General features: G+C 47.6%; 2 protein-coding genes across 4 annotated transcripts in view; one reads left to right on the forward strand and one right to left on the reverse strand.

The window, feature by feature from the left end:
* The window catches only part of LOC118534539 (uncharacterized), a 260,521-nt gene extending 258,522 nt beyond the window's left edge, over positions 1-1,999 (reverse strand). For all 3 annotated transcript variants that reach the window (XR_013448790.1, XM_078074670.1, XM_078074669.1), the window contains exon 1: positions 1,456-1,999. The gene's annotated coding sequence lies outside the window, so the exon portion shown is untranslated. The remainder of the gene's footprint in view (positions 1-1,455) is intronic.
* ZKSCAN2 (zinc finger with KRAB and SCAN domains 2) lies at positions 1,971-20,432 on the forward strand. Its single transcript, XM_036090478.2, has 7 exons — positions 1,971-2,859; positions 3,879-4,065; positions 6,489-6,580; positions 6,921-7,047; positions 10,035-10,721; positions 13,065-13,556; positions 15,824-20,432. Exons 1-7 carry the CDS (start codon positions 2,455-2,457, stop codon positions 16,744-16,746), a joined length of 2,913 nt encoding a protein of 970 aa, XP_035946371.1. The 5' UTR covers positions 1,971-2,454; the 3' UTR covers positions 16,747-20,432.
* The last annotated feature ends 880 nt before the right edge of the window (positions 20,433-21,312 follow it).

A 21,312-nucleotide genomic window follows, 5' to 3' on the forward strand; every position in this document is an offset into this window, starting at 1 on the left:
CTTTTCTTATCTGAATCTGAATCCTGAGTTGCCATTAACCTGAAGTTACCCTGGGTGGTTACATCACCTCACTGAGATCTCAATGTTCTCAACTGTAAAGTGGAGACAACCATATCTGCTTTATAGGACTTCTGTGAGGACTAGACATTGCCTAACCAGCTCTTACTCCTCCTTGGGATCTCATCCTTAGCAATACTTCTTAAAGAAACCTACCCAGACCTCCTGACTAGGTCAAATCCCTCTAATATACGTAGATCCTCCCACCACGTTCCTCTTCTGGGGAGTACCTGTGGCAGTTACAATTGTACCTTAGCTTATTTGATTATTTGATTAATGCCTGCCCCTCCCAGCAGACTTGGAAGTGCAACAGTGGCATGGATCCCGCTTTTGCTCACCACCATCATCACGCCTGGCACAAAATAGATGCTCAAAAAATACTAAAGAGAAAGAAAAGTAAACTGTGCAAAGACAACCCCTGGCATACATTGGGTGCCCCATAGATTCTCTCTGACCCTCCCTCACCTAATGCCTGTCACATAAACGACACTCCTGGCTTCTGGGCAGCTAGAATTTGTAGACTGAGTTTTATCTAAGACTTCTGCTGAGAAAGAAAAGTCACTAAGCTTTCTTTTCTAATAGGCCACCTACTCCTAGAACGGGGATTTTTGTTTTGCCCACTGATGTATGCTAAGTGCCTAAAACACTGCCTGGCACCTCATCAATAAAGGGGTGGGTGGGTGGGCGGGCATCGCTCTGAGTTTCACAGAAGTTGGGAGGCAAGGACAGCTCCTCCAAGCAACCACAGTGGCGGGTGGGGAGGGAGGAGCGGGGACTCTGGGCCCAGACCCCCTTGGTTCACGTTCAGCCACATCAACTTCCCCAGAGCTAGGGCAGTAGGACCCCCAGACGACGGGGCGTCCCCTCGCCCGCCCTGGGGTACGGGATGAAGCCAAGCACAAGTGCTCCCACGGAGGAGGGTGGGGAACAGCTGGGGCGCCCTCGCGCCTTCTCTGGGGACCTGGACGGGGCTGCCCCAGGTGCTCCCACACCGGGGGTCAGACAAGGCGCCCCCGCGCCGCCCCTGGAGGACGGGACGGGGCCACCCAGATGCCCCCGCGCCGCCCTTGAGGGCCTGGGTGGGACCGCCCCGGGGGTAACCAACAGGGCACACCCCCGCCGCCCCAGGTGCTCTCTCACCTGAGGGACGGATGGGGCGGCCTCGCGCCCCCCTAGGGGACGGGACGGGGTCGCCCAGGTGCTCCCGCAGGAAGACACCGGGGCCCGAACCCCTCAGCGAGGGCAGCAGTCCGCGACAGTCGCCGCCCTCAGAGGATGCCCCGGAGTTGTCCGAACCCTCTGCGACAGACCCCTCCGCCAGGCAAAGGAGTCCCAGCTCCCACTCCCTTTTCCGCTACAGAAAGGCCTTTGCGCCGCCTCCCCTGTAGTGTCCTTCACCTCAGAGACGTCTCCCCGCCTCCCAGACTCCACGGCTGAGGGAAGCCTCCCACTCTCCTTTTCCACACTGTTCCATCTTCTCCCGCAAAATGTCTGCTCGGCCTCCGACTGTGTCCCTCCGCCCCGCGAAGCTTCTCCGCGCGCCTCCTCACTCCTAAAGTCCCTCAGCGGCTAGTCGCTGCGCTGCGCGTCTCGCGAGAGTCCACCACGCAGCCCTCTTCCCCAGCCCCTCGCCCGCGAGGAAGCCTCCCGGACCCCGCAGCGCGCGGTCGCGGGCGGCGCATGCGTGGCCGCGGCTCCCAGCGCCCCCCGCGCAGTCCGCGGGCGGAGCGGAACAGGCCGCGCGCGCGGGGCCGACAGCCGCCCTGTGCGAGGCCTCGCTGGGTCCCCGCGGCTTCTCTCCTCTCAGGGGCGGAACCGCCTCGCGGCCTTTCCTCGGCGTGCGGAGGTTTCCTGAGGACGGCCGGGACCGCCTTGGGCCCAGAAGAGCCCGGCGCTGGCCTCGGACACCGCCGGCCCCACAGGCCACCCGCAGCGGCCTGGGCGCGCCTCCCAGGCCGAGCCTCGCACCGCGAACCCCAAACCCCCGGCCGGGCGGGGCCTGCACATCCGGCCCCACCCACCCGGGGCCTCGCCTCCCCGGAGCCCAGCCCCCTCCCGGCCCGCCGTCCGCCCCCGCCCACCCCTCCTTCTGTCCCCCCTGATTTTCTCCCGGTTCCCTGGCCTTGCTCTTTCGGACACTGCACTAAAAGAGATGCGCCCTGGAAAACCACATCTTGTTTGGAGAAGAGCCCGGGTTTGGGACCTTAGGGTACAAATTCTCCTTTTCCAGCGCCTAGGATAGATTTGATTAATGAGCCCGGAGTACCCTGTTCCTGCTGACACTGCCGTTTTTCACTTCCCTGCCCTCCCACACTTCCAAAATCATTAAGCAGGGAGCTCTCGGAGGTTTATGAGTCTACTTTGAGCTAGACGTGAGTTTGACCCCGGGGTTGGAGCATGGCTGTATCCCTGGACCCTCAGATCGACGCTCCCCTGGAGGTTGAGGAATGCTTAATAATGAAGGTGGAAAAGGACCCCGAGTGGGCAGCGGAACCCACTCTGGAAGGATCAGAGAGCTCTGAGTCCGAGACCTTTCGCAAATGCTTCAGGCAGTTCTGTTACGAGGACGTGACTGGACCCCATGAAGCTTTCAGTAAACTCTGGGAACTTTGCTGCCGGTGGCTGAAGCCAGAAATGCGTTCCAAGGAGCAGATCCTTGAGCTGCTGGTGATTGAACAGTTTCTCACCATTTTACCGAAGAAGATTCAGGCGTGGGCACAGAAGCAGTGTCCGGAAAGTGGAGAGGAGGCGGTGGCCCTGGTAATACATTTGGAGAAAGAGACTGGAAGACTAAGACAGCAGGTGAGAGAGGATTTTCCAAATTGTTGTATTTAGAAAGAAGGAGATGGGTAAGGTGGGGGGGGGGCGGGGGAGACAGGCATGCCTTGCAGATAGGGCTTATTATGGAGGGAGAAATGGTACTAATGAGAGACCTTTAAAGTGAATCAACTTAAAAGAGGATCGGAATTTCATATTAAATAGGAAAAAAAAATCTTGCTTGAAATAGTATTTTGCAAATGAAGTTAAACATTATGCATCGACGTATTTGTTCACGTCTTTGGCATAATGTTTCCCAAAAATTATATGAGAGAACAATGCATTATGCTTTGCAGGGTTGGACTCTTGTAGCCTGATTCTAAAGAGGGCTATTTTTGCAAAGAAAGAAAGCACAAACTTCATCAGTTATCCCAGGGCCCTCTCTAGTCCTTTAATATTCTAATGTGTGTCTTCTGAGGTGCCCTCAATGCCATCATCCTTGTCACTCTTCTCTAGTTTAACCACCAGATCTTCGTCCGTCAGTGGCATTTCATGGTCTTCTAGTTGTTTTCAACAGCCCTTTCATCAACCTCATGAAATCCTGCAAGATTTGCAAGATTTGCAGTTTCACCTTGCACGGGATTTGCATTCGTATAAAGACCTGACTATCAGCAGGCTGCTGTGTTGGTCAGGGATAGACATTACATGTGGAAATTAATTTTATGTTTTCAGTTCACTAGTGAATTTATTTTGCTGCTCTCTGAACCTAATAGATGTGAGGACTCAGTATCTATTCTAATACTAAGGAGGCTGTGTATTTTACTCCTGATAGATTTTCCCCCCTCTGTATACTAATGAAGAGCACTCTCCTGTTCCCTTATCCCTAGACTTCTGGACAGTACTATTCACCCAATGCCCTTGGAGACTCCACTTGGCATGGAGTGAAATTTTCATTCCTTCTCACATCTCCTGTCCTTCTCTGATATCTTTCTGGGGAAAGTTTGGTCTTCATCGGGCCCTGTTTTCCTCCCTCTTTCCATTATGGCATTGGCTTTATTTCCCAGGTTAGCAGTCCTGTGCACTCAGAGAAGCAGGTCCCACTGGGAGCAGCATGGGAGGTAACGGACTTTCAGCCAGAGCAGGTGGAGACTCAACCCAGGGTGGTGTCTCTGGAGGAAGCTGGAAGCCTCCACTCAGGACATGAGGAGCAGCTGAACCGAAAGAGAGAGCATCGGCCTTTACCCAGGAATGGTAAGAAGAACTCAGAGCATTCCCAGTGCAGAGACAATTGCACATGTATTTTGTAACCCTAACTCCATGACTTGCTCACAGTAAGATCCCCTCAATACGTATTTGAAAATAAATGGAATATTTGGGGAGCAAGTGTTCATTTGCTTCAAGAGTTGGGAATATGTGCAGCATAAGTAAAAGGCATCTGGGAAGATGGACTCTGGGAAAACTTAGTTTGCCCGGACTGGCCTCAAGGTCATGCCGTGAAATTTAAGAATCTCCCATTCCATAACCAGCTTGTGTTTTTTTCAGTCCTGCCATGTGTGTATGTGTCTGTGTTCTTGGCTGACTATAAACAACTTTAAAAACTGTTTGAAGAGAAACAAGATATTTACTTTATTTTTTTTTTTAATTTTATTTATTTACTTGAGAGAGAGAGAAAACACAGAGGGAGAGTGAGAGGGAGAAGCAAACTCCTCATTAAGCAGGGAGCCCGATGCGGGGCTCCATCCCAGGACCCTGGGATCATGACCTGCGCCAAAGGCAGACGCTCAACCAACTGAGCCACCCAGGCACCCTAAGATATTTTAAAAAATTGGCTCACAAGTGAGGCATCACAGAAGTAGCATATGAAAGTGGTAAACAATAAGATTTCACAGAGGAGGGAGCACAGGCTTCCTAGCTGCCCTGGACATTAGTAAGTCATGTAAGAGGAAATCGAACACCCTGTCTTTCCCCGTCCACTGTGATCTCTACATCCCCGCAGTCTGGTGTCAGGCTGAGAGAGAGGGATGGGATGATCACTGGACCTACAGCAGAAGGCTTGGGTTTATATCTTCCTGTCTCTGTACCTCTGTCTGTCTGTCCTTAGGCAAGTAATATGGAAAGGAGCATTAATGCACAGAGGTTAAGCAATTAGGCCTTAGAGGCAGACAGCCCGGACACAAAACCTAGCTCTGCCATCCATTATCTGTGTGGCCTTGGTTAGGTTACTTCTCAAACTTTCCATTCTGTCATTTGTAAAAGGAAAATAATAAGGTTGTTAGTGTTGGTTAAAGGAGGCAGCGTAAAGGGACCAGCACATACGGTGGTCAATAAATGTTAGTTCCCTTTCTCCCATAATGGCACAATTATTTTTAAACTTCAAATCTCAGACAAATTTTACACAACCCCTCACCAAGTGGCAGGATTCACTACTATGTACCCAACCTCCTTATCTTTCCTGAAATTCATATTGTGATAGAATTCATTGCAAATATTAATGTTTTCTGGATTTCAGAGTTCCCCTGGATCACATGCTCTCAGTTACTTTGGCTGATAAGCTTAGTCCAATAAATGTATGGTGTTTCTGGATTTTGCCATCCAGGGTGACAAGGAATTCACAACGTGGAAAAGTGTGTTCTGTTGAGGTGCTTAGCGGGACAGTGCCACTGTGGTGTGCCATTCCCCCTGCTCAGGGGCACACTGCTTCCGTAACAGCTCGCTGAGAAACAGACACTGAACAGTATCTGCGCTTTTCACCGTTTTTTGTAAACGTGAAAATCCTTTTTTTGGATTTCTTTTAGTTAGCCAAAATAGGTACTAATGTATGCCTTTTGTAAAAACAAAGTGGCGTAACAGGAACTTTCGAAAAGCAGGGAATATCTGTAATATGTTTCCACGGAAGTGATTCAGGTTGCTTCTTTAGAAAGTAGTGGAACAAGCTCTTGAATTCTTGATCACAGTAATATTCATTCTGGAAGTTTTCCCTAGATAGCGGGTTCCAGAGTAGAAGTTAGACCACAGACTGTGCCATATATACGTGTATATATCTTCCTCCTACCTTTTGAGGGAGTGTACTGTATTTGCCTGTCGTTTCCAGGACTATGTATCTACGTGTGCTAACTTCTTTAGCATATTAAAGCATTGATGAACTCATCCTAGGGATTGCAAACTGATAACTCACATGCCAAGTCAGACTTGTTGTGTTTTACCTACAAAGGGTTTTTGGTTTGGGAGTTTTATTCATTTGTTCGTTTTTAGTTTTCAAGGTTTAAGATTTTTAAGATTTTATGCAAAAGTCCAGATTTCTGGCTTCTCCTGAAAATATCAGAAGCTCTAATGATAGCAGGCCCATTGTCTCACAATGAAGCATTAAGTGGAAGTGGGCATTGGCAATATACCCTTTCGGTGGTGTATGTGCTCTCCAGTTCCCCCATTCCTTACCTGGCCCCCTTCATGATGCACTTTGCCTGCTAACTCCCTGCAAGCATTCACGTTTGTGAGCCCTGTTTCAGGGTACCATGGTTTCGGGCATTGTTCTGAAATCATTGATGAAATGATCAATTTATATTTGCTGGGTTTTTTTTTTTTTTTTTTATGCATGCTCATTTCTTAAAAGGAAAAGCTGCATGAATTAAAGATCCAGAGCCCAGAGCCCTGATTGTTTCTTTCTCTTCTTACAGCTCGGCCTTCTCCCTGGGTTCCTGCCCCTGCTAATGAATGGAACAGCATGGATCAGGAAGTAACCACCACACGACTACCTGTTGTGTCTCAGGTACATTGTAAATCTTCTCTCTGCCTTCCTAGGGTATTCAGTCCCAAGGATTTCCTGTGCCTTCACTGTCCTCAAACTTTTATACTCCCTCCAAGAGACTGTTCCCCCCTGACTCCTTTTGCAGGGAAGACTGGACCCAGCCGTCTGACTAATGAGACTCCTTGCTGAATCATCCCTCTTATGATTCTTTATAATATCTTCTTCATTTGGCACATCATACACACTTGGTTCCCTGATTTTAATTCTTCTTTGGGGCCCTTCTGTGTTTCCTCCATGATCATTCATCCTTTGAAGACCCATGTGGTTATCTTGGTAGTCATTGCTGTTAGTGTTGTTACAGGGACCAGTGAAAGATGTCCACATGGCGAGAGGTTTTTCCTACAAAAAGAGCGTACATCAGATTGCCGCTCACAGAGACCTGTACCGGGATATTAGGAAAGAGAGTGTTGGGAACATGGTCTCCCTGGGTAAGGATTCTTTCCCTTTTCACATAAAAGATTTGGGGATTTTTGATATCTTTATTTCTACTGATGATACAATAGTTATAAGTGTCACCACCTAAAGGACCTCGTGGGTTGTCTAGTCGTTTCTGTGGCCAGCTCACCAGACCTAGTAATCACTTGTCCATACTCTCTTCCTCACTCCTTCCTCTCTTCCAGTTTAAAATATATACGTGTTCTTCTCACTTAGGGATGAAAACATTGGTGAGGTGTTATATACGACTGTCACGTTCATACCACTTAAATATAAGCTTACACATATGTACCTACTAGACTAAAAGCTCCGTGAAGTCACAGGGTCTTTGTATGATTTGTTCTTATTTAACTGCAGTAACCCAACACTTTGCACACAGCTGGACCCATGGGTGGGTGGCCAGCAAATAATTGTCGGATGGATGGAAATCCTACAGATGGAAGGAAGAAAGTAATTTCAATACAATAACCTTGGTAGTGTGTTGTGAATGATTTAAATAGCACAGATTCACAGGCACACATAACCACTGATGTATCACTTTACAAGCAAACTTCTGAAAGATTTGTCACCTGCATTAGTAGTGGGCATAAGTTCGTTCATACGTAAGCTAAAAGTCAAAGACTACTTTTTAATAAAATTACAGGCCTAAAATGTGTACAAACCCACACTAGAGAGGCTGTAAACATGTGGTAGTAGGGTAGCCACTTAGCCACACAGGGCAATTTAAATTTATACAATTAAATAAAGTTAAAAATTCAGTTCTGGGCGCCTGGGTGGCTCAGTCGTTAAGCGTCTGCCCTCGGCTCAGGTCATGATCCCAGGGTCCTGGGATTGAGCCCCGCATCGGGCTCCCTGCTCAGTGGAGAGCCTGCTTCTCCCTCTCCCACTCCCCCTGCTTGTGTTCCCTCTCTCGCTGGGTCTGTCAAATAAATAAATAAAATCTTAAAAAAAAAAAAAATTCAGTTCCTCAGTGACTGTAGCCACCGTCAGGATATTTGATAGCTGTATTGGACAGCACAGTTATAGAACATTGCTGTCATCCCAGAAAGTTCTGTTGGACAACACTACATATAGATAGTAAAGTATAGAGATGATAAAACGGGCCATGCCAGACTCAGCAAATAAAGATACACCAACGATTATTTATAATTAGAAAGCAATTAAAGCAGCTGAAATCAATGGCCAGTGTAGAGTGGCACCGATGACACAGTGGTAGCAAGGCGGTCGCCCCAGAGCAGCGGGCATCCCCGCCGTCTCCCTAGGTTTGCACGTGCAGGCCCTTCCTGGTGCGACCTCAGCTCACGCAGCATCTGGACCCAGGAGCGTGCTGCATGAGAGTCCTGATGAGAAGATAGCAGGTGTGCCCCTGGTGGGATGGGATCATCCCTGGAGAATTCAGATTTAGCCCAGCACCTTCACACGTGCAGTCGACCCTTGAACAAGACAGTTTGAACTGCGTAGGTCCACTTCTACATGGATTTTTTTTCAGTAAATACGTACAGAAATGTGAATATATTTTCTCTTCCTTATGCTTTTCTTAATTTTCTTTTCTCTAACTTACTTTATTATGGGCATACAGTATGTGATATATATAACACACGAAATACATGTTAATCGACCATGTTGTTGGTAAGGCTTCCAGTCAACAGTAGGCTATTAGTAGTTAAGTTTTGGGGGAGTCAGAAGTTATACACGGATCTTCAACTGTGCAGGGTTGGCTCCCCTAAGCCCCACTTTGTTCAAGGGTCGACTGTGATGACATGTAGAAAGACCCAGGTCCAGAGACACCTGCCCCAGTCCTTTATCATAGGTTGTAAACTGATGGCTTATGGGCTGAATCTAGCCTATACACATATTTTGGCCTTGCACAGCATTTTAATCTACTATTAGTTTGTAAATCTGGATATCCTGTATCTCTTGAAAAATCAAACGTCAGACACCACGGGCCCACCTCCTCACATAGCAGTGATTGGCCAGAGCTGAACCCAGGAGCTCATGCTGAACTGCTGCGTTTCTCACTCATCTGCACTGCCTGCCTGGCCCTTATAGATATTCGAGCTTTCATTAACCCTACACTTTCCTCGCTCATGTAAAAATAAAGAACAAATCTCCATCCCCAGGGTTCTTTCAGAAAGGATTTGATGTGATGCTCCTTCTCTCGACAATTCTGTGAAGTTTCTGTGTGTGTGTTATCTAGAGAAGAAAACCAAATTTTATTACATACCTGTTGGGCATTGGATACTTTACAGACGATCATTTATTTAATATTCCCGGCATTTCTGTGAATAGAGGCCAGCATTCCTTAGGCAACCAAAGCTCAGAGATTAAGAAACTTCCCCCTGGTCCAAAAGTAAAGCAGGGTTTAGTGGGGTCAGGGTTCACATGTAAGACATGCTGAGCTCCACAGCGCTCTGAGGCAACAGACTATCCGTGTGCTTCCCTGTCCTTCCGTCTCTTTCCTATTAACCTTGCCACATGTATCCCCAAATTCTTGATGTCTCTCCTAGCCCCAGTGTGCACACGCACATGTGTTGGGGTGGGGGTGGGAGTATGTGGGGAGCAAATACAAGCACACTAGGTTCTATGAGTAACAAATACTGGTTACAGCAGGTGCTGAACCCAATACAATGTTAGAGGCTGAGAGGGAATCAAAGGCAATAGAATGTATCTTACCCTTAAAGGTCTTCCCTTAAGAACTAGCCAGAGAAAGAAGCGGTACATACCTGAGAACTAACATGATAACGTAAGTTCAGTAGATGATGGTGCCAAAGAAGAGAGGTGTAAGGATAACTGTAACGATACCATAGGTAGTAAGAATGCCTGTGCTGTGCTCTGTCATGGTTGAGGAAGGCTCTAGAAGAGAGGGGTATTGGACAAGACCTTTCAAGGATAGGTGTAAACGAGTGTCCAGGAGGGCAGCAGATGAGGGCACGCAGCTCTGACCTCTGGTTTCGCATGAAATGTGTTTCTCTTCCCGTAGGAAGTACCGTGTCTGTGTCTAACAAGATTGCCCGGTTGGAGCAAAGAAAGGAGCCATGGACCTTAGGTCTACACTCTTCTAACAAAAGGAATATTATTCTGCGAAGCAACCACGTCAAGGAGAAGCCGGTTCGTGCTGCTCAGATCCCGGCGCGCAGTGTGGGGAGAATGTGGGGTGAGCAGCAGCACTGGGGTTTAGAAGATGAGAAGATAGCAGGCGTGCATTGGAGCTATGAGGAAACGAAGACTTTCCTCGCCATTCTCAAGGAGTCTCGCTTTTATGAGACGCTGCAGGCTTGTCCCCGAAACAGCCAGGTGTACGGGGCTGTGGCCGAGTGGCTGCGTGAGTGTGGCTTCCTCCGAACGCCAGAACAGTGTCGGACCAAGTTCAAAAGCCTCCAGAAGAGCTATCGGAAGGTGAGAAATGGCCACGTGCTGGAACCCTGTGCCTTCTTTGAGGACATGGACGCTCTGTTGAACCCTGCAGCCCATGCTTCATCTGCTGATAAGCCAAAGGAGATTCTCTCTCTCCCCAGACTAAAGAGAGTTGATATCAGTGCTAAAGAACAGATCAGTTTGGTGGAGGAGGAAGACGCCGCAGAAGAATCTGATGGTGATGAAATGGGCATTGAATTTATCCGGAAGTCTGAGATTCGTGGTGCCCCTGTCTTGTTTCAGAACCTGAGTGGTAAGAATTGTGCTCTTTGCTTCGGGTATGAAAATGGATGATATGGGCTTGTGGTAAAAGGACTAAGTAGACCAGAGGCCGCCAAACCTGGGGAGTGCTGTCATGAGCGCCTTGCCACTAACCACTGAACGTACTCTCGGGTGTTTGCTGCTGCCCCTGGTGCAGTCTGAGTAATGGCCGTGAAGGTTCTTTCTCAGGCTAGAGCACAGCATGGATTTGAGTATTTGCAGCCTGTGGAAGGAAGGTAAATAGAGTCAAAGGACTCTGGAGAGCCCACATCTGAGGATTGGTATAAAGCAGCCCATTGTGTCGGATTGTAATAAGGCAAAGATACATTGTTATACTATCTAGGATAACCAGTAAAAGAATATATAACTTACGAAAGTAAAAAATTGTAGGGGCACCTGGGTGGCTCACATGGTGGCTCAGATGGTTAAGCGTCCGCCTTCGGCTCGGGTCATGATCTCCAGGTCCTGGGATGGAGTCCCACATTGGACTCCCAGCTCAGCGGGGAGCCTGCTTCTCCCTCTGTCTCTCCCCCTGCTTGTACTCTCTGTCTCTCTCTTTCTCTCTTAAATAAATCTTTACCAAATATGTCATTAGTTACAAACTTAAAAGACTAAGATTATCAGTCATTTAAAAAAACAATGAAATATTGCTTACAAGAGATACATATTTAAGTATATGACACAGAGACCTTGAAATTAAAAGACAGAAAAAGATACACTGCATACGATATAAACGAAAGCTTGTGTTGAAATTAGGGATGCGCAGAACTAACCTGGCAGTTAACAACTGGGTGACAGTAGACACATCCTGTAAATACTTTGAGCTTCAGTTTTCTCATCAGTAAAACGCGACTGAGGATTCCAGGATCGTTAATGTTAAATGAGGTAATAGATAAAAATCGGGGAAGGCATTCTGCAGATGTTAAACACAAACATCTCAGTTCTTCATAATATGCATGAAAAAAAGGATAGGCAAGGCAAAATGAGAGACTTTATTCTGGTGAAATGCAGTGAGACATTGCCAGGTGTTACTATTTTTAGGAAAGTTTCTCCACTCCACCTTATGAAAAGATGGCAAGTTCTAGGGGCGCCTGGGTGGCTCCATCAGTTAGTGTCTGCCTTTGGCTCAGGTCATGATCTCAGGGTCCTGGGATTGATCTCCACATTGGGCTCCTTGCTCCGTGGGGAGCCTGCTTCTCCCTCTACCTCTGCCCCCCACTTGTGCTTCCTCCCTCTCTCTCTCTCTCTCAAGCAAATAAATAAAATCTTTTTTAAAAAAGATGGTAAGTTCTTAGAGTGGAAAAATAAATCAGGCTAGGAGAGCTGGGGTGCACTCATGACTACATCTGTTCAAAAGAGGCAGCTCAGGAAAACACGGGGAAGATGCATCGTGCATGTGCAGGTGTTCCCCAGTCTGGAAATCCATAGACAGGAGGGCAGTCCCAAGCGCGGGAATGCAGGGCTAACCGTGGAGGAGAGCGTGGGGTAAGACCGAGCATAGACGTGACTTCTCACACAAAAAGCATAGTTTAACAAACTGTACGCAGACATGTCCTGAAAAGTTTGATTCTGCCATAGAAGCAGAACATCTGTTCATCTTGCAAGTCATTTCATCTCTCACAGTAGAGGACTCAGTGACCTCAAAAATGACTCTGGATGTAGTTCTGCTCTTTAAGGAAGACTGGTTAAAAGAGTGTCCTAGTCTGTTAGTTTTAACCATTTTGGGTTTTTTGGGGTTTTTTTGTTTTTTTTAAAGATTTTATTAATTTATTTGACAGAGAGAGAGCACAAGTAGGCAGAGCAGCAGGGAGAGGGAGAAGCAGGCTCTCCACTGAGCAGGCAGCCCGATGCGGGGCTCAATCCCAGGACCTGAGCCGAAGGCAGATACTTTAACCGACTGAGGCACCCAGGTGTCCCTAGTTTTAACCATTTTAAAAAAGACCGCTGAATCCTTGGTTAATCGCCATAACAATGGCAGATCTGAGGGACTACGTTCTTACTCTACCAAATAAACTTTGAGATCAGTTTAACAATTTGAGTTTAAAAATCCTATCAGGATGTTAACTTTATAGATTCATTTGAGACTTGATATCCGTACAACTTGAGTCTTTCTATCCAGAAACATAGTGTCTCTCCATTTTTTCTAGTTCATTTATGTCTTTCAGTAAATTATAGATTTTTTTATATAGACCCTCTCATTTTTTGCACATCTTCTCCCCCGGCGTGTCATAGTTCCTGTTGCCACCATGAAGGGGATCTGTTTTCTTTTACCCCTTATGTTTCGAGGCTGCAGACATTTTTTCTTATATCTTTGTATTTTTTCCTTCCGTGGCAGGTGTGCACTGGGGGTACGAGGAAACCAAGACTTTTCTTGATATCCTCCGTGAGACTCGGTTTTACGAAGCTCTCCAAGCCTGTCATCGGAAGAGCAAGCTGTATGGGGCCGTGGCGGAACAGCTTCGGGAGTGTGGCTTCCTCCGGACACCAGAACAGTGCCGGACCAAGTTCAAAAGCCTCCAGAAGAGCTACCGCAAAGTGAAAAATGGTCACGTGCTGGAGTCCTGCGCATTCTACAAGGAGATGGATGCCCTGATAAACGCTCGGGCCTCCGCTCCTTCCACCACCACTCCAGAAGAAGTCCCATCACCCTCAGGGCAAGAAGGAGAGGATGTTGAGACTGAACCCCAGGAACCGACAGGCTGGGAACCTGAGGAGGCCTCACAAGAGGCGATGATAGAAGATTCCGGCAGCGAGAGAATGAGTGAGGAGGAAATTGTGCAAGAGTCAGAATTCCAGGGGCCTCTGGGTCTACTGCAAAGCCCAAGTGGTAAGGACCATCGAGGGGGAAGTGTGATTTACTCAAGAATCAGTAACTCTGGGCATATTGCTCATGAGTCTGTTCATTAAACAGGCATTTGAGGGGCCTGTGCTGTGTGAGGAACAGGGGATCTAGCAATGAGTAAATCAAAGCCTCTTTCTCATGGCGCTTCATTCAAGGAGGGACCTGGCATTCTAGTGATGCAGTCTTTGAGACCTCAGCCTCGGATTTTGTCTGTATGGGTCAGTGTTTCATAGCGCCTGCAAATTCCTTGGGGAAGAAGAACTTGCAATTATACATGAGAAAAAAGTCAGAGGAAGGAGGTGTGTCCATAGGCTCAAGACACAAACGTCTCAGTCCTTCGTGACATGCATGAGGAAAAGGACAGGCAGGGGCAAAATGAGAGAGAGACTTGACTCTGGTTCTCCGCCCCACCTGCTCGTTTCCCACGGACTGCCGGCGCCCTTGTGGGCATCTGTTCCCACGGCAGCCCAGATTTAAAATTGTTAAAACTAAAATCACCGTCTTCTTTCCCATACCTTGGCTCTTCCCTGTGTCCTCCCACATCCAGACTTAAAACTTCAGAGGCACTTTTGATGCTTTCTCTCTCATTATTTACATCCAAGCAGAGAACGCTTTTTTCCCAACTGTTGTAGAACTTCCATCTGTCCCCTCTTTAGTTACCACAGCTGCTACCTGTGGTGAGAAAGGTTCAGCCTTTCTCTGTCTCTTGCCTAGACTTTTGTAAAAGTCTCCAGACCAGGTTCCCCATCAGTCTTGTATTAAGGTTCCACAGCCATCCTCAGTCTGAGCTCATCTTATCTTTCTGTCCTTACCTCTTACTGTTTTCCTTCCAGCACTCTGCTCACTCAAAACAAACGCTAGAGAAGGGGCATACATATGCTTCCTGCTAGTGTTTATATGGGAAATTAGTTTGAAGGCTGAAATCATTAAGTCCTCTATAACCCACGTTTTGATTCCAGGAAACAAAATCTTTTGGTACCATCCCTTGTGAATCTCACTTTTTAAGTTGAGCTGCAGACCTGACACTAAATTGTCAGACCCTATCTGAGCCAACCACTGGCTGTGATTTCCTCCAAATCCCAGGACGATGTTGGACCCAATGAGAACGCTTCAGAAGAACTACTAAATGGAAGATGGCATTGCTGGGGCTTTCACTTAACCTAATGGACTGATTGACGGCTGCTCTCCTCTCCCAGCCCACGCCACAGCCGCCCCACTTGGGATTGGAGGGCGGAGGGATATCAGCAATTTCAGCTCAGTGTATGCAAGGACAGGGATGTGGAAACTGGCAAGTAGAAACAAGGCAGCATTAGCAAAATGCTTAAGAACAAGGGTTTGGGGACCAAACAAACCTGGATGAAATAATACAATGTCGAGAATTGGATTCAAGATAATCTGGGTAGAAGGAGCAGAAAGTGGGTGGGAATAGAGGTGAAACTAGATTGGCCATGAGGAGATCATCGCTAATGCGGGCTGAGTGGTTCGTGGAAATTCATTTTACATACTGTTGTAGCCTCTGCTTTTCTGTATGTTTGAATTTTCCATAATAAAAAGTTCACATAAAACCACGCAGTTAATAAGTGACCAGGATGGAATCAGAACCAGAGCTCTGTGATTCCAAAGCCTGTCGGTCCAAAAGACCTCCTGGAAAAGCTGGTATCCAGGATGCCCCTTGCGGTGGGCATGGGACATAGATGAGAGAGTGAGGGAAAGGTAATTCCAGTGTGGGGAGTGGTGAGAGTTAAGTTGAATCCAGGTATGTGTGTGAGACAGCTGGAAAAAACAGGGCTAAGGAAATTTGAGGAGAAGAAAGAAATACCCTTGGGTAGGATATGATCAGATATTGATGAACGTGGAAGTCCATTGAGGAATTGGAACGTGATCACTAGAATCTGCTCAACATCGGTACGGTGTGTTTTAGCGCAGATGTGAAATTTTGAAAGCAGGGTGAGTAGGAGTAGAACTTCAGGGAGAAAGCTAAGTTTGTCCCCCATTACTCAGGATCTGGATGGGGAATAACGGCTTGGATTTCAGTGCCATTCAGAAAACATTTCTAAAGGCCTACTTTGTACTAGGCTGTTTGTGGAGCTGAATGAAAATAAGGCATAATGAATCAGAGAAGGGTAACAGGACCCGAGAGGTCAGAGAAGTACGCAGGCATCCTAACGCAGACGAGTCGGCTGGGTTGTTTATGTTAATACATAATACAGGACTGGTCTGGAATTTTTATCGTCTTTTTTTTTTCCTTTCAGATTTTGAAATTGGAGGTAGTATCAAGGAGGATACAACACAAGTAATATATAAGGACTTGGAGCAGCATAGGGCATTAATAGAAAAGTCTAAAAGGGTCATTTCCCAGAACGCTGATCCAGGTAAATACCGTAAAAGGGAATGCAACTCAGGAAGACAATGGGAAACCCTTCAAGGCTTCAGACAGGGAAAGCTGACATCTCAGCCGAGAGATTTAGGGAAAGCTGTCGTGCATCCGAGGCCTTTCATGGGGAAGAGACCCTATCGACTGCTCAAATACGGAGAAAGCTTTGGAAGGAATGCTCGTCTTATGTGCCGGATGACCCACCAGAAGGAAAATCCTTATAAATGCAGTGTCTGTGGGAAGTGCTTTGGTAGAAGCAGGAGCCTAATCAGACATCAAAGAATCCACACCGGAGAAAAACCTTTTAAATGTCTTGACTGTGGGAAAAGCTTTAATGACTCCTCCAACTTTGGTGCCCACCAGAGAATCCACACTGGGGAGAAACCCTACAGGTGTGGGGAATGTGGAAAATGCTTTAGTCAGAGCTCGAGTCTTATCATACATCAAAGAACCCACACTGGAGAGAAGCCCTATCAGTGTGGAGAGTGCGGGAAGAGCTTTACCAACAGCTCCCATTTCAGCGCCCACCGCAGGGTGCACACTGGCGAGAACCCCTACAAATGTGTGGACTGTGAAAAGAGTTTCAATAACTGTACAAGATTTCGAGAGCATCGGAGGATACATACTGGAGAGAAGCCCTACGGCTGTGCCCAGTGTGGCAAACGTTTCAGTAAGAGTTCTGTCCTCACCAAACATCGGGAAGTTCATTCGAGAGAAAAGCTTCTGCCACACCCACCATCCATGTATTCCCCGGAGAACCCGCTTAAGGGAAAGACTGATGAATTCAGGAAAACTTTTTGATGTTGACCTCTTCTCCTCCTACATGCCCTGTTAGCCATTTTTCCCCACCCTCACCCTTGGAAGCGGTCTTTTCTTAGCTATGAAGTGTAATTCCCAAGACAAGCTTGAGAATATAAATCAACTAAGAGTCCGCCTTGTGTTCTCACCTCCGCCTCTAACTTTACCAGTCTGTTCCTCTCAACTTCTCCCTTAGCAAAGTGGAGAAGACTGTCCTGTCTGGGTTCCTTCGGTATGTCGAGGCCTCTGCCGTGGGACTGCCAAGTCCAGCAATGTTCAAGGTCCCTCCATGTAGCTGAGAGTTGTTTTCAAGCAGACCCAACATGCTGGAAGTTTCCTGTTGTCCACCGCGTGGGAGCCCGGATGCAACTTGATCCCAGATTTCTTGTTGGAGTAGAACTTTCAGGAGTCTGATCAGGATGACACCACATGCATCTTGGTTTTGAAGATAAAAGGGAGATTGAGATTTTACAGCTTCCTTGAGAAGTCTGTTGCACTATACGCTTTTGTGTCACGTCGATCCCCACAGCTAGGGTGAGTCCCCGTATTGTCCCTGAAGCCACGTTACTAACACCTTGCCCTCCATAGAGATGAGAAGCAACTGATCACCCACCATGCCGACCTTTTCTGGACCTGAAGACCGAAACCCCCTTGTCTGCTGCTTCTCCAGCCCCTGAGTAATCCAGTTCCTCTTACCATTTCTCGAAAGTCCTCCACTTACCTCTTAGGTGTTCTGGGTGCTCTCGTCTGACTCTCCTGAACTACCAGGCCCTCCCCAGATTAAATAGGATGCATGCCCGTGGTGTGTCTCATTAAAAGAAAGTAGAATCTTAGACACGTTCTACCTTACCACTGCTCTGGTTCTTACCTAGAACATGACTGGCATGTTGGCATATTTTATGCCTCCCAACCCCACACTTCAGTATAATGTTATATGATAATAGTTTTCTCAAACTTTAAGTGGGTAGGGAAGAAATGTGGTAGAAACCGGAAACCTTCACTATTTCTAAGACCAGTCGGACTCCTTAGGCCTGCTCTAGATCAGATAGCTGCTCATTCAGACCACCACCTCCAGGGCTGTTTGTTAAATACAATCAGCCTTTTCTGAGGCTTCTAGTCCCTGTTGATAGGATCACCCACCTAACTGTAGAGCCCAGAGTAATTTATATAATTCTATAGCTTACTGAGTGAAAGTGGAAAGATTTACAGAAACTTCCAATCTAGAACACTATTGTCGTTTTCCTCATTTACCTATTTGTCCGAAAAACCTCTTTAATAATCCCCTAGCACTAACCCAACAGGTATTGAAGGAAGAGTAAAAATGGGGAGGGGAAAGGCAGGGAGGTAGTTAATTCATTTCTGGAAGTTACAGATGAAACCACAGAACCTGGTCTTCCAAGGCTGGTTGCTCCAGGATGAGACTAGTGACATTTATGCCCTTACTACGTAGGTAACCGGGGCGGCTTTGCTTTGGGGAGGGGAAGTCCCAAGTTCGGTGGAAGGACAGCCAGAGTCAGGGCTGTGTGGAGATTCTTTTGATCTGATCTCTCCTCTCCTTTGTCAGATGTTCTTGTATTTGAAGACATCTGGAGATATTTTTCCTTTGAGGATGTTTGAATCTTTAGAAGCCGGTTCAGCAGAGTTCCAAGGAGGGCAGGCAGTGTAGAACGAAATCCAATTCACGGTGCCAGAATAGGGTGTGGCCTGCTGGAAGGCAGGTGACTCAGGTTCACATTGATACATGTTTCCGATTTACATTCGTTCGAGATGTTACGACTGTTCCCACCTCTGTAGGTTGATTTCCTACGTGTGCTCTGAATCACAGGCTTCTAATGGTTAAGTGCAGTGTCATGTCGTTAGTGTGCCTAGCACAGTGAGATGCGTGCGGTGCCCGTGGGCGTGTGCTTGTATCGTGTCGATGTTCTGGAATTCCAGCCCTAGAGAAGATGCCCATGAATAGAAATCACCACTTAGTAAGACGTACACAGGATTGATAATTATATGGAAGCATGATTCAGGAAAGTAGATGATTTATTCCTAAGTATGTATTAAGTACTGTTCCGTGTAAGGCCGTGCTCCAGGCAGTGAGGGCGTGCGAACACAGAGACGCGGTGGCCTGGCTCGGGGAGCTGGCAGCGAGACAGAGGAGGTACTGCAGCAAAGGTAATTAATGCCCGTTCCCTTTGCGTCACTTGCAAAAGGTCAGTGACTCCACCGTGAGAAAATCACGTTCTTCTGAATTGCCTCAAACTGTGTACCTCTGCCTCTCCGACGTCCCCAACGGCAGGAAAGGTGCAGGACCCATTCCATCTCGGGTGGAACAGACCGAGTCTGTGTGAGTTTCATTCATCTGGGGCCGCACAAAGGTGGAGCCCGGGTTCCCCTGCCTGCGTTCCTAGTGGTAAATGGGCTGTCTGGATGTGGGCTAAGTTGCCTTCACGAACTCTGTCTCTGTGCTGAAGAAATAGAAGGTCCTGCCCAGCATCTTAGACCAAGACGACTTGCATCTTGTCTTTTCTCAACTGGAGCATGAAAGAATGAATAATGTGTCTTTATATCACATAGCATTGCCTTTATGAAGATCCATAGGAAAAGGTTTTTCTCTGGGTCTCGGTACCAGGGAAAGCTCTGATCCTAAACAGGAAAAAAAAAAAAAAGGATTACAAACACTGTGATTTTTATAACTTACTGCTTTTCTGTCTTTGTTCTGGCTGCTGGAAAGCTCAACAAAACATACCAGGCCACCTCAACCAACTACCTAAAACCTCTATTTGTTTAATCCTATCTGATTTCTTTGAAATTTACCCCAAATCCTATTTTTTAAAAGCAGTATGAACAACTGGACATTTTATTCTCTGACATCTTACCCAGGGCACTTTGGAAACTGGCTTGTATTCCCTGCCTACACTTGCTTTGTTACCCCCACAAATACCTCCAGCTCGTACCAGTGATTTTATTACACACACAACCTGACTTGTTCATAAATCGTCTTTAAAGAAGGAAACTTCACACATTCGCCTAAACCGCTCAGGGCGGCCTGCCCTGGGGGCGCGAGCATTAGACCAGAAGCCAAAAGGAACACATTTCAGTCTTGCCGCTATCACTTACTGAGCGTTGTTTGACAAACCTCAGCCTCTCTGGGCTGGTGTTCCTTATCGGGAGAGACGTTGAACTTGATTGCCGAGAACGCTCTGGCTCTAATGTTTAGTGAGACTGCAGGGCGCGGTGTAGATGAGGAAGAGCATGCGTGTATATGCATCTATAATACATATAAGACCAGGTAGCCAGCCTGGCCTGCCGCGGCAGGTGGCATCCAGGCCACACTGAACCCACTTCATACTTTAGGAAGAGGGAGGCCGTGAGCAGCCCGGGAGCTCGCGCAGTGATGAGAAAAGGCACATGTTCACCAGCAGGCAGCCCCTGGGGCTCCTTGGTAGCCGACAGCAGGTAGCTGCACTGAAGAAAGCCCTGATGTGAGGTCTGGTGCCCAGTGATGAATGGGACTCCGCTAGGAAGGAGCTGGGGAAGCCCCAGACGCAAGGCATGTGTGAGCAGCTTGTGTGGCCCTTAGCTTTGGCCTCTGAGTGCATTCCAGGTATAAATGTATGTCTGTTCATTGTTTTGTACTCACGTTCACTTAGATGTCTTCTTGAAAACTTGTCTGTGAAATAAATGTCGAAAATAAATGACTCCCGTGGTTTTTGCCATAATTTGAAGGAGGTGTTCCATTAAAGGAAAAGAGAACTTACCCAAGAGGTCATAAAAGCAGATCCCAGTGGCTCTGTAAAGAGAGTCTCAGTATGATCCCAGCTCCCTGCTCTCCCCACACCTCCCAGGACCCTTCGTGCGTCCCCAGCTGGCTGCCTGTAGCCCTTGGAGAGCTGTCTCTGCCACCGTGCCCAGCAACGGCTCTGACTCTAGGGTGGAGTTCACCCTGGATGCATGGAGCTTGTGTGTTCTGGGTGAGGCCCCTACCCATAGCCTTTCCTGGTGGTTTGAACCAGTCTCGACAATGTCCCCAAAGAGACAGTGTGGCTTTGGATTTACTGTTTCAGTTCAGAGTCCCAGTGGCTTCCATTTCGCCCTTGTTCCCGTAACAGCGTCAACTCCACGGGTCAGAGAGTCAAGTGGAGGCTTGGCCACTCGGCAAGGATGTATTTCCAGCTAAACTGGCAGGTGCCGTAGGAAGACCCAGCGGATGGGTTCAGAGAGCCGTTCACCCGAAGGTGGGGGAGACTGCGCATCTCTCTCACCCGGGCTTTACAGGCCTCCACTCTGCGCAGCTGGCCACAACGGTACCCAGCATCCTCAAGAATTACAACTGCCCAGAGTCCGTGTCGAAGAGGCGCCGGAAATGTTCCAGGTTTTCTGTGAGTTTTAAATGGCCACAGCCTTGGGGGAAGAAGTGCGGCGTACTCTCAGCATTGTCCCAGATTACCTGGCCTCCATTCCCTCACTGACATTTCGGTCTGTGAACTGACTCACATCTGGGAATTGGATGAGAGACTTTAAACCTCTTAAGGGAAAAACAAATGTTTAAGGGCTACAAATTTTCAATTCCTATAAGCC

The sequence above is a fragment of the Halichoerus grypus genome, chromosome 6, assembly GCF_964656455.1.
Source record: "Halichoerus grypus chromosome 6, mHalGry1.hap1.1, whole genome shotgun sequence".
NCBI lineage: Eukaryota > Metazoa > Chordata > Mammalia > Carnivora > Phocidae > Halichoerus > Halichoerus grypus.

What these genes read in the sequence shown, in the direction of transcription:
- ZKSCAN2 (XM_036090478.2), top strand. Translation starts at nt 2,455, where the DNA reads ATGGCTGTATCCCTGGACCCTCAGATCGACGCTCCCCTGGAGGTTGAG. An exon ending in CTGGAAGACTAAGACAGCAG is followed by an intron (nt 2,860 to 3,878) that starts GTGAGAGAGGAT and finishes TTTATTTCCCAG; the next exon opens with GTTAGCAGTCCTGTGCACTC. An exon ending in TGGGAACATGGTCTCCCTGG is followed by an intron (nt 7,048 to 10,034) that starts GTAAGGATTCTT and finishes CTCTTCCCGTAG; the next exon opens with GAAGTACCGTGTCTGTGTCT.